This window comes from Topomyia yanbarensis, chromosome 2, assembly GCF_030247195.1.
Source record: "Topomyia yanbarensis strain Yona2022 chromosome 2, ASM3024719v1, whole genome shotgun sequence".
NCBI classification, from domain to species: Eukaryota; Metazoa; Arthropoda; class Insecta; order Diptera; family Culicidae; genus Topomyia; species Topomyia yanbarensis.
In genome coordinates, this window is record NC_080671.1 from 198,410,166 (window position 1) to 198,423,233 (window position 13,068).

Here is a 13,068-nt window from a genome sequence, read left to right on the forward strand (position 1 = left end):
ATCTGCAAATATCTGCAACCAAACTAGAAAATCTGCAAATATCTGCATCATCGAAAAAATCTGCAGCTTATATTAAAAGTCTGCGAATTTGCAGACTTGTCTGCAAACCTGGCATCTCTGAAGAGGCGAATGATCCTAAAGTTAAAATGTCTATAATCAAAATAGAAAAAAACTGTTAGAAAAATGAGGTTATACATTTCCATGCCATGTTCTATTTTGACAAGACATTGTAGGTGGTCAAAATGGAGCACGAAATTCGCGATTACATTATTTTATAGATGTAACATTACTTTTTAAAAGCCCCTTGGCGATGGCCACGCGTCAATGCTCATTGCATGCAATAAAGCTTTTTTTATATTCACCAACCGCAGTGAAGTAGCAAACGATGTCGTCCATGTTTCGTAACTTTCAGATTACTCATTTCCGGTTCGGCTTGAAAAGAGAGCAAATATGATTTCTACGAGAGAGAACTGTCGGGTCCACAAAAATGTTGCACTTCCCAGTGTGAGCAAGAAAAGGATAGAAATATTCCAATCGTGCTCTTTAAGCTGTTCGATTGGAAGAGTGCCTCTCCCTATACAGAAACGAAACGGTTTTTGGACTTGGGCAGCTTTGCAACTCGTCGTTCGCCATCAATCGTTTGTGTTAATTCACCCCGTGTGCCATTGAAAAGCAAAAGCGAAGCACTCAGGTTCCAACATCTTTCCTCCCCTTTAACAATAAAGTGAGTTTTTCTTGCGAATCGGTTATTGTGACAAGTTCCTTGCTGGTTAAAGTATTGATAAAACGTCGCGAAGTAGCTTAGAATCGCTGTGTATTTTTCAGAGGACCTTACCAGAGGGCTGCTTTTTGTTCCGAGCCTTGGTTCGTCTGCGTTTATCACATACCAAGGCCCCCTTGCTGAGAGTGTAGTAGTTTTTTTTGTATGGTATTTTTTCGAGGTAGCGGCAGCAACTTTTTTTGCTCTTTATTCGCTAAAACAAGTCTGGCGACCGGTCTCAGTTCAGTCGACGCGAATTAGTGAAGGAATAAGAATTTCCAGATTTTATTTGTGTGCAGAAAAACTCGTGTGTGTCATTCGCATAAATTCGAAGGGATTTTTTTAAATCGAGTCTGCGGAAACCAGTTACTATAACAGCAAATTTTCCTTCGATTTTCCAGTTTAAGCAAATTCCTTGCAACACTAGTGTTACAAATTTCCATTCTAAGTAGCACCAGGAAGAAAAAAAATGAGCTGGCAGGATTATGTTGACAATCAGCTTCTGGCTTCCCAGTGCGTATCGAAAGCGGCCATCGCCGGTCACGACGGTGGCGTATGGGCTAAATCAGAGGGATTTGAAGTAAGTATTTTGTTTCATTATCTTTATTTAGCTTGCCGCGGGACGATGGCTATCGTAAATCGTGATTTTTTAAAGTATACTGTTACATACTGCAGACATACAATTTGTGACCCTTAAGAGACATTACCAACAAAGGTAATGTAGAGGGACAGTTCAAGGGTGTGACCAAGTCTCCACACCACGCTGACTCATTTGCTAAAGCCAAATGCTGTAATGACAAGAGACTAGCCATTAATCGTACGTAAATGCGACTGCAGAGAACGGAGCTTGATAAAAGCATTATTCCTTTATCTATTAATCCGCCTGGTTGATTTGTCTCTAATCGTGTGATGTGGAAATATTGGATAAAAAAATTCGCCGGCTCGCCTTGCTTTCAAAATGGCGCTCGGATGAAATTTCGTAGGATTTTTATTCCTTTTATTCTTTACGTTCGCATACGACTGAAACGAGCCAATACATAGTCAAAATGCGAACGAATGAATGGATGATTCCAAATGAATGCTTTTACTATCGGCACTACTACTACCGCTAACTACATGCATTTTTTTTATAACCACTACACATTCACGCCAGCATGAGACATCCGCACTCGTGCCACTGGGCTCTATACCTACATAACAACGGGTCGATCATCGATGAGTGTTTTGCAAATTTTGGAGTATTTCTAGCGCCACCCACCACCCCCTTCCTTATGTGTAGTGGTAATTGTTGCTGACTGGCAAGACATCACACAAACTTGCAAACGTGTAGATGCGGGCTATGAGCTTGTATGAGTAGAGTTGAAAATGCATACATCATACATCGGATAGTGGAAATCCGACAAAGGGTAAAGGTGAGTCATATGGTCAATTTTTCATGCATGAGATAAGCAGATTTTGCACCAAACTGTTTGACATTTAATTTGGTGCATTGTTGGGAAACGTCCTATCCTCATCTAAATATGTGATAATATTTCTGATATACTTTTTAAATATCAGAAAATCTTTGTTAGTTAACTTAAGTTTTGTTCAATTTAAATTAAAAAACGAAATGCTCCTCTTTATGGTAAACTTCTCAGGGAGGATCTCGCAATATATTACGAGAGAGGTCTCAGAGGCCCGTTGATTCTGATTTTCAAATTTCATTAAACTTTTTATTAGTAATAGGAACGATTTGTGTATTTTCGAGGGTGAACAATAATCTTACAGTTCAGTTGGGTTTGGAAAATTGTAGGTGTTCAGTGAGGACTCGTTTTATCAGCCCCAGCCCCTGGATATATATTTTTTAAAAGCCAAGGTTGTTAAAATAATCTGTAATATCTAGACGTAGCCTCATAATCCTTTCGTATTACTTAGCATATATTTTCCCAAAAAGGATCTTACAGTGTAACATTAAAAAGAAATGATACTTCATATTTTTGCATATTTTGCATCCATGAGATAAAAAAATATCCCCAAGAAAGAATTTATTCGGCTTTGTTCGTCTTGGGGCAAACTAAATCTGATCTTCACTGTACATACTAAGCGTATGTACTAAATTATCAGACTTCATATTTTCGGTACACGATCAATACAGCGCTGGCACCTTAATTTAATTATAAATATTGACGATTGTTTCTTCATTGTTTTATTACGACCTTGCTTTCTTCCACTAGGGGTCGATTTCTTCACCCACACTTAACTCTTGAACCAAATTGAACACTCCGTTAAACCTGGTTTAAAACTTTAGAGAGTGATGAAATTGGGCCTAACTGTTCATTGCTGAAAATAGTTCGCATCTGAATATTTTTGGCGACAGATTTGGATTGATTTATGGAGAACAAAATGAGTTGATATCTGCTGAGACACAATTAGCCAATAAAAAAGCATGATTGTTCAATGGAAAATCAGAAAGTCTAGCCTAGTGACAATTATATTTCTGCTATTGTAAATTTGTAGTCGAATTACCCTATTATACGGTGGTTGAAGTCTTCGAAGAAGTTAATTTTGCCTAATTTTCCCAGCATGTTTTTCAAACGATTCGAAAATCGACCATCACTCAGTCCTTGAAATGTTTTAGAAAATCATCCAATATAGTATTTCCGTTATGTTTTATGTAACCTTTAATTAATTATGATTTTCCAGCAAAAAAGTCGTATTCTACATAGAATATTATTTCTTAATTTTGTGCTGAACCTAATTTTGCAAAGTTGACTTTAGGACTCACTGTGTCGAGTGAACCGGTTTGTAACACGCTGTCACTTCTTTATTAAAGTGTGTGTGTCGGTCTTGTAGTGGTAACCGCCTGTACACAATAACGTTTTCGGTTGTATAGGAAACCGCTTTTGGGCACACTACAGCAACCAACAAGAAAGTTTTGTTTTCCCTTCATTCATATTCATTTTCGCTGTACATATTTCACAGATGGGCCTACTTTGCAGTGTGCTCATGGCAGTCTGATTGGTATCTACAGTTCGTCTGGGTGGCATCTTTTTCTTCATTTGATTTTTCTTTCGATGATTAGCTAAGGACGTCAAATTAACGATGTGTTGAAAGCTACTTCCATCAGAAAAAAATGGGGCGTGTGCACTATATCCTGTTTGTTATCGGATCTGTTCATCAAAAGCGAAATGTGACCCGAGCAAGTTTGCATGTTTTGAGCTATGATAAGATAACGGCAAACGCACAGCCACTTTTGTTAGAATATGTCATACATACATGGTCTAGTACTTACGTCCATTCCGAATAGTTGTAGTTTTCAAAGCGTGAGGTTTATTCTATACTGGTGATATAAGACTATTGCTCCCTTCTATTTGCAGTAAATTGTCATTTCAGTATACTTGGATTTTTCGGTTACGAATACACTAAAATATGACGTTTTTCCTTCCATAACTTTTTGTTGTCATGAATATTCAACTACTGAGCTGGCGTATTATTTTTTTTTTTTTGCGAAACAAAACGTCATTTTGCGCTTGCAGCGAGCATCATTCTTTTTTGATATCGTATTTTAAAGCATGATGTTTTTAACTCAAGGGATCTTCAAAGTAATGGCAAAATTTAATACAAGTAACTACAAAAATGAAAAAGTACGGTTGGTACAGCAACGCTGATAAATTCGGATCGATTAGGTTATTTATTTTGTATTCAAAGTATTTATATTATTTACCATGAGAATTTAGTCATGGATTTGGCATGGGATTTTTTAACCTGATGCTATTGGGATTGTTGTACTTGAAATGTTAGAATCATATGATAAAGCTATAGAAAGCAAGCTTCAATCCCATCGATAGTGCTTGGTGCACTGCTAATGATATAGAAAATTAATAAATTATGAATGTATCACATCCAGACGTCGATTCGAGAGGTTTTCCAATGTCGATAAACAGCAATAAACACTCCCTCACCTCACCTTGAACTTATAACAAGAATTTTTGTGCATGTTTGGTTTTAGTTATAGGTTTAAAACAACCTCTGACCTGGTTGGTTTTAAACCTACAACTAATTTAGTTATGAAATTTGCATTTTGAGCTCTTATCAGATTCCGACACTAGCTTAATGACAGGACTAAGCTAGCGCTAGATTGACGCTACCCCTGAAAATAAAAGCACTGTGTTTCTAAGCACTTTTGATTAGTTGAAATCATCCCGTGTATATACATGGAAACATTTCTCTATAATAAAGCTGAACAGTTTCCTAGTAACCGCAAACATTTTTGCCGATAAAGCCACAAAAAATAACGATTTCAGTTGTTTGATATATGATAGTTATTTTAGACTATTCCTCTCAAAAAAAGTTGTATTGTGAATCAACAAGAATTGTATTTTCGGTTTTTAGAGATACTCTGAAATTCAATAAAAACAAATTACATCAAAGATATTTGAAAAATGTTTGAGAAATCACGCAAAAAAGTCAATAATGTTTACCCCGTTCGACATTGCAGAAAATTCTTCATACTGAAATATTCCATGTAACTCGACAAACGCTCACTTATGGGATGAAGTTTTATATTTCAAAATCGGAAAATTGCGCTTTTTTTGAAAATTTTTCAATGACGATAATCTGTCCCATTCTGCTATTAACGGAATTTTCATACATTCAAAAACAAGTATACGATTAAGCGCGAAATATTAAAAAAAACTGACTCGACCCGCACCCGCAATAAATATTTTTTCTTACTGGTACGGGTTCGGGTCGGGTGTATGTGAGTGTAAGGTCACTAAGAGCCAAAATATACTCATCCCAAGTAACCTTTTGGCTCCCCAACCTTGACTTGCTGTATCCAATTGAAAGTGCTAATGTAAATACAGATCATCATTATGTCCATAACCATATGTCGGACATCCAAACTTATTGTTTTTTGTTGAACCCCGAAATAGAATCAAGTACCAACCCCAACCAGCAGTTGGGATTACAAAATGAATCAATTTCACCTGAAACAGGCAGCACGTACGTTTCCTCAACAAGTCATCAACTGAACTGTTTGGTAAAAAAGGAATAATGATCTGCAACCAATGTTTATTAAATATCGAATCGGACGAAAATTCTGTTACCTGTAAAGGCTTTTGCTCCGACGAATATCATGCTGAATGTGTTGCACTCACGATAGAAGAGGCACTTAGCTGTACACAACAGCGGAACATCTTATGGATGTGTACGCCTTGTACCGACATCATGATCGATGCTCGTCACTTTGAGGCATTTTCTAAGAAACGAAAGTTACTATCGGAGTCTGCCGGCTTTGTACCCGGGCGACCTGCTATTGCTGCTGTGCACACAGAATCGCAGACTGAAAACTGCATTGGATATATTTCAAGAGGTGTGTAAATTGAAGCAACAGGTCGCGGCTATCAACGAAACGATTGCTGGTAGATTGTATAAAGTAACCCAATCGTTTACTGGCTCAAGCTCTCCTTCAGACCAATCTTCTCCGTTCTCGTCAATCCAACTGCAGCATGGCTCCCGAAACGTTTCTGGTCTTGGTAATTTGTGTAACTCGTTACCGAGCTCCTCCGCAAACCTCTGCTGGCTATTCTTCACGAGAGTGAAAAATTCAGTTACTGAAAGGAACATCGCGGATATGGTAACAAAATCGCTCGGAAATAACCCTGCCGTTGTGAAAAAACTTGTGCCAGACTGGAAAGAAGTAGCTTCGATGCCTTTCATTTCATTCAAGGTTGGAGTAGATTTGAAATTGAGAAATGCTGCATTGTCGCCGTCGACTTGGCCGAGAGGGACTTGCTTTCGCGAATTTCACGAGAAATTTAACGCATGGGAACCGACAGAATAAGTGTTTTTGTGTATGTTAAGTTATGTAAATTTGATATGCTGTGTGTATTGTGATGAATAGTAGTTATGTAATTAGTTTTAATAGCAGTCTGTATGGCGCTTTGCGTCAAAGATGAAGTTGAAATAAATAAATAAAATAAATAAGATTCTGTAAAAGTGTAGGTAGCACATCATCAACAGGCAGTGTAGTTCCTAAGCTCTGCTTACTGCCGTTGTTGAGTATTTTGTGTGTGCACAGTTTGTGAGAGATATTAATATAAGTACTTCATGGCCTCGTGCTACATCCAAAATGAACTCGAAATGCACGTTGTCAAAAACACCTTAAATATCCAGGAAAACAACCCAACGAAACATTTTCTCCTTATTGGTAACGCAGTCATTTTTTGGGAATTATTTCCGGTGACGCTCTTGGAATGTAACCCATTGTGAAAATACAAGTAAGAACTTTTTTTCAAAGCACATTTGAGGTGTTCATATTGTTGAAATTTGTATTACTAAAACTCGTTATCAACGCCGATTTATTATTTCGGGCTTGACAATGCCAAATGAGAGGGAGGGAAAGAGAGAGAGAGACCGTACCGTTAATGTGACGTAATTTGGATAAAGGTTTACAATTAGTTATATTCAACTGGATTCCACAGACCGCGCTCGATATGAAACAACACCTCTTAAAACGATTTGGAAACGCCAACGTACCAAAGACGCTGTCTGAAACTCGTGTGACTACTTTCATCGTCAAATGCAGGATGGTTAAAGATTCGAGGCAACTTTCTATGAACCACCGTCGCACTCTGCTCAGTTAAAATGTCAATAGGTAGCAAACCGGGTACAAGCAAAGAGAAATGCCCGAGGGGAAAACATAAGCCGTACGTTTCATTAAATTATCGACGGGCCGGATAGAAAAAAGGACTAGTAGAGATGTAGACAAAATAAGGCGTTAGTAGAGTGTGACCAAATATCATTTCTTTTGTGGCGGTACACGTGGTATACTCTCTAGCTGTACATTTGTACCAGCGTACACATATGATATAGTCATAGTGATCTGGTCGCATTGAAGAGCGCTAATTCATACAATAGGGATGAGTGGCAATACCGTTACAAGTCGCATCAGTCGGTTTATTCGGTATTTCCTTGTCATTTCCCATTGTTAGTTCCAGCATATTCGATCGTTTTGTTTTAATGTAGTCGATTGTTGCCTTCGGTAAACCCCTATTAACGTAACTATTACCATGAGAACATTTGTGGTCACTTCATTTTCCTCTCGATGAATTGATATGGTGCCTCTATAACGCTAATTGATATGGTGCCCCTCTATAACGTTTAAAATTCGTTCGGGGTTTTATCTTTCCATGTAATGATGTAATATACCGGTATTTGCTATGTAAATAACTCAAAAGAACTTGTAGCAGTAGTCGTTAGTAAATTGTAGATTTGGCTAATAAATAAAATTACAAGTAATTCTAACTATTTCAAAATTTGCTTCATCAATTATTTGCAAAATAAATATAATTCGCCAGATAAGGTCAATATGTAAATATGAATACATATACATCATGGCTAAATGTTGAGATACAAACGAACGAGTGACTCTATACTAGGGGATCATATTGTTTTAGAGCTAACAGGTTCTCGATACTTTTCATTAGCCTTCTAGCTTGTTTTTTGTGTGTTACGATATCGATGCAACGATCTTGTTTATTATATTGTTTTTATATGTCCCTTGACACCAATGCAATGGTGGTTATTTAATTAGACTAGGTGTATTTAAAGATAGATAAAATCTGAACATATTCACTTCGATCACATCTATCATATAATCATCTGCCCATTTCACACACTCAGTATCGCCATGCGCGGGCATATACGAGAGCTGCCACCTTGACTTAAATACTCCTGTTTTCAGTCGCCGCTTACAACCTGGGAGCAGGAACCCAATGGATTCATTCTTGGCTGAGATACTCCAACCTGCGGGATCACTTCCTATAGGCTGGTTTTCTACAGAAAGACAATAGGCTGTTATCATCCTTCTAGTGGATCACAGCCGCCAAGGAGTTCCATCGGAACGAAAAAAAAATGAGTGGGTAATATAAAATTTTACTTCAGTTTATAATATACGTCCGATTTTGTCATCGTCCCCGTTTTATCAGCCAAACATTCAACAAGGGGATGATAAAAACGGGTCTTCACTGTATTCTGAATTTTGCAAGAATATTCTCTGATAATTTTAACGATGCAAGCAAAAATAAAAAATCGATTTTTGGAAGCTGGATGAGAAGACCCATTAGGGATCCGTCATTGAGGAAGTCTGACATCCAAAATGACATTGAAATTTGTGTTTTATACAAAATAATACTTGTCATGCTTTTTTGTTGAGAAACAAAATAGCAGGTCATTTTTGAAACTTTTTGATCATTGTTCTGAGCTGATTATAATAAACTTCTGATACTAAATGCAATAAACAAGAATTATATCGTTTTTCAATATATTTTATCGAATTAAATCATGTTCGATTCGCTGTATTTCTGAGAATCGCAATCTTGTCTAGCGACTTGTACAAATCATTTGGACGAATGAATATCACGACTCGATCAAAAAAATCGTCTCTTCAAAACGAATGACTGAACCGCGATTCTTTTTTAAAGAACTGCGATTCACTGAAAAAGTGACCAATTATTATGAGCCCAATGAGGTCCAACAAGAACCAAATGAGTTGATTTGACAGTTTTCCATGATTATGAATCTTTAGAGCGAATGAAACAATATGAATGACAAACATTGAACACTGTTTGTCTACACGGAATAATACATCAACAAAACAGCTGGATTGTATGTCGTTTCCCGGAATACCATTTCCCGGAAAACCATTTTCCGGAATGCCGTTTCCCGGAAAACCATTTCCCGGAATGTACTATTTCCCGGAATATCATTTCCCGGAATGTCCCATTTCCCGGAATATCATTTCCCTGAGTGTCCCATTTCTCGGAATATCGTTTCCCGGAATGTCCCATTTCCCGGAATATCATTTCCCGGAGTGTCTCATTTCCCGGAATATCGTTTCCCGGAATGTACCAATTCCCGGAATACCATTTCCCGGAACGTACTTTTTCTCGGCAATTTGTTACACTATTAAAATCTGAAGTACTTTGAGAACATTTGCATTTAGAACTATGTTGCTACTCAAATATTTGTTTGGTTCCCTTGTCTTTGCTCGCTGATCATGTTAGGGAGTTTAAAAAACTAATTCTCATGCATATGTAATTTTATTTGAAATCATTATCAATCAATCGAAGGTCCAGAAAATAGCTTATGCTAAAAGAAGGCGATATCAAAGTCGTAATTTAATTTAAAATGAATAGCATTTCAAAAATATATTACGAAAATTTTAAAGAAGGCTAATGTATTTATTGTATTGAAATCAATAAAATTCTAAAATTATTTCCATTGATTTGCTATTGTTCCAAAGAAGGCTAATTCACATAGAAATTTTTAATACGAAGTGAAATTTAAAATAACTGAAGGCGTTTTCAATGCACTGTTTGTTACTGTAAACAAATATTCTTGCGAATAAAAATCAATAAAAGTCCAAGAGTATTTTCAGAGAAACATATAGATAAAAATAACATTCTACATAAAAATCCAAAGAAGATTGCATATTTTTAAGAAGGCAGCATCTCAGACAAATACATTCACAATCTATAAAATTTCAAAGGTTCCAGAAATATTTATAACTGAATTTTAGGAAATATTTATATTTTTTCGTTACCTTTTACCTAATCTTCATGAAAATCAATCAACGTATTCAGGGCATTTTTGGAGTACTAATGATTGGTTATCATAAAAATGTTGCCAACGTTGTGGAAAACACTGCCTTTTCAATTTCAAAGATGGCTTCATTTCAAGGCGTTCTAAATTGATCGTTACGAATTTAAACCATTATAGAGTACGGTATAAGCATATTTTTCTTTGCGTAATAAGGAGATGAATCAAGATCCCAAAATGGGATTCATAATACGACTTATGCAGCACACAAATATTAATTTTATGTAATTTGTTCAGCATTTTCCCGCCAGCACGTTTTTTTAATCCGAGCCTGAAATCTATCTCCTGTAATGTTTGACCTAGCGTCAAAAACTAAAGTTTTTTTCGATTCCTTAGAACGATAGAAAGTGACTTACGTAGGATTTTTTTCGCTATTTTAATTTTACGCGAAGCGCTGAAAATATTAAAATCAACAATCAATTTCATTGCTTTCGTTCCTCTTAGTCTTAAATTTACCGAAAATATCCAAGATACAGACATAATTTATTAACTAAAATCCTTCGTACGTTGCTGGAGAAATTAAATTAGAATATGCTGTGAATATTTCAAAGCTCGTGGTTTGACGTGGATTTAAAAAAAACGCATTTGAAGTTTTTAGTCCGCTTAGAGTTTACCTAAAAACGATAGGACAGAATTGATAATATATACAATTAGGTATTCTGTTCGCCTTCCATTTTCTGTTATATCATTTTATTTCAATAACAAAATTTTCAAATCTTAAAAATTCTACAGTGGTGTATTATGCTTTTCACCGAAGATTACCACGCGACGGAATCGATTCAAAATAGTAAAAGAATTGAAAATATACCATTTTAACTAAATCCGCAAAATTTGGAACAAATATCAGGCAAAATATAGGGCCTGTTAGTCAGGAATTAGACGGTCATGAATTTATTCACCCCTTCACTACCAGCGGTGGGAAAAGTATTTGTTACTATTGTGGTACACATTTATTTCATTGATATCCCATGGGGTGCTTTTTATTCCCCACAAGATTTTTTTAAATCCTCCCAAGTTTCTTCTTGGTTCAAAACCAAAAGCCGTCCGTAAGCTGCTCATATAATGATTAATTAAAATAATTTTTCCTAACATCGCGGAATCGAAAAGATTAAATCTTTAAAATGACAGTTTTGCAAGCTTATCGCTATCTTTTTTTTATTCATTTCGTTTATTTGATAGGGACAAATGCGTTAGCTTGGCGCTGCCAAATTCTTTTGTTTTTACATTTTGGATGTTTTAAAACTAGGAGGTTACAATGTTGAAATATTTTTTTTAAAAAAGAAAAATTTTACAGCTATCTTAAGACTAGAAATAAGATTCTATATACAAGAGAGGGGGCAAAAGATTTTTTTTATGAAAAAAATTTAAAACAAGGAATTCAATAGTTATAATTTTTAGGAAATATTTACAGTTATCTTAAAACTAACAATATAGTTTGGTACACAAAAGGGGGAACAAATATTTATGAGAAAATTCGCAGGTGTTTTAAGACTAGGGGTACAATTCTATTTACAAGATGGGGGACAATAGTTTTAACAAAGAGGTAAAATTACAACTATCTTAAGACTAGGAATACAGAATACAAATTTGAACTTTTTTAGCGGAGACTTATGCTTGGTCAAGATATTCAGAGGGGGGCTGTAGAAGCAGTTGTATCAAGGACAGGGGAGAGAAAGCGTAGATGGTGACCGGGAGAGAAGAGCAAAACTTGCAACTTTCGGGCAAACGGGAGATCAGCGAAAGATTACCGCCTCAGTCTAGTAGGTCGGATTGGCGGATGGTATTCTTCGGACCCGCGGGGAATCCTTCAAAAGTCATCGGACCTTGAGTCGCTCTCGCTTCAGTGCGACGGCGGTTACATAGTTGCAGTCTGGAGCTGATCGGTCCCACAAGGCAGGAGAAAGCTTCTAAAACGAGAAATAAAAAGAGAGGGGCTAAATTGGGATATGTGTCGTTTTTATGAAAGTATAAATAAGGGACATATAGGGGAAATCACGATTTGCCAGTATATCTCGGACTGGGACATTGGGTGGTCTACCTCGGGCCCGAAGGGGCCCCCTTTAACTGAGACCTGGCGTCCAAGTACCCGGCGCATACCCAGACAACGTGCTCGATGTCGTGATAGCCCTCGTCACAAGCGCACAGACTACTCTCCGCAAGCCCAATACGCCGCAAATGCGCATCCAAGGTGTAGTGGTTGGACATAAGTCGGGACATTACACGAATAAAATCCCGACCCACATCCATCCCCCTGAACCAAGGCTTCGTTGATACCTTTGGGATAATGGAATGTAGCCATCGTCCAAGTTCACCATTGCTCCACGAGGTTTGCCAACTGTTGAGTGTCCTCTGACGACAAATACTAAAAAATTCGTTGAAGCAGATTGGTCTTTCGTATATGTCACCATTTAATGCGCCCACCTTTGCTATTGAGTCGGCCTTTTCATTGCCCGGGATAGAGCAATGAGAGGGGACCCAAACAAAGGTAATTTGATAAGATTTTTCAGATAACGTACACAAGGACTCCCGTATCTTCCCCAGGAAATATGGGAATTGCTTTTTGGGCTTCATCGAACGAAGAGCCTCGATAGAGTTGAGGCTGTCCGAAATGATGAAGTAGTGATCTGTAGGCAGAGTGTCGATGATCCCAAGGGTGTACTGAATTG

The 13,068-nt window shown here is 37.1% G+C and overlaps 1 protein-coding gene across 3 annotated transcripts in view; it reads left to right on the forward strand.

Moving 5' to 3' along the window:
- The first annotated feature begins 569 nt into the window (after window positions 1–569).
- LOC131682631 (profilin) overlaps window positions 570–13,068 on the forward strand; it is a 45,137-nt gene continuing 32,638 nt past the window's right edge. For 2 of the 3 annotated variants that reach the window (XM_058964282.1, XM_058964284.1), the window contains exons 1-2: window positions 570–724; window positions 1,162–1,340. In XM_058964282.1, coding sequence (XP_058820265.1) covers window positions 1,230–1,340 — 111 coding nt within the window. In that variant the 5' untranslated portion in view covers window positions 570–724; window positions 1,162–1,229. The other variant, XM_058964283.1, reaches the window with a different exon arrangement.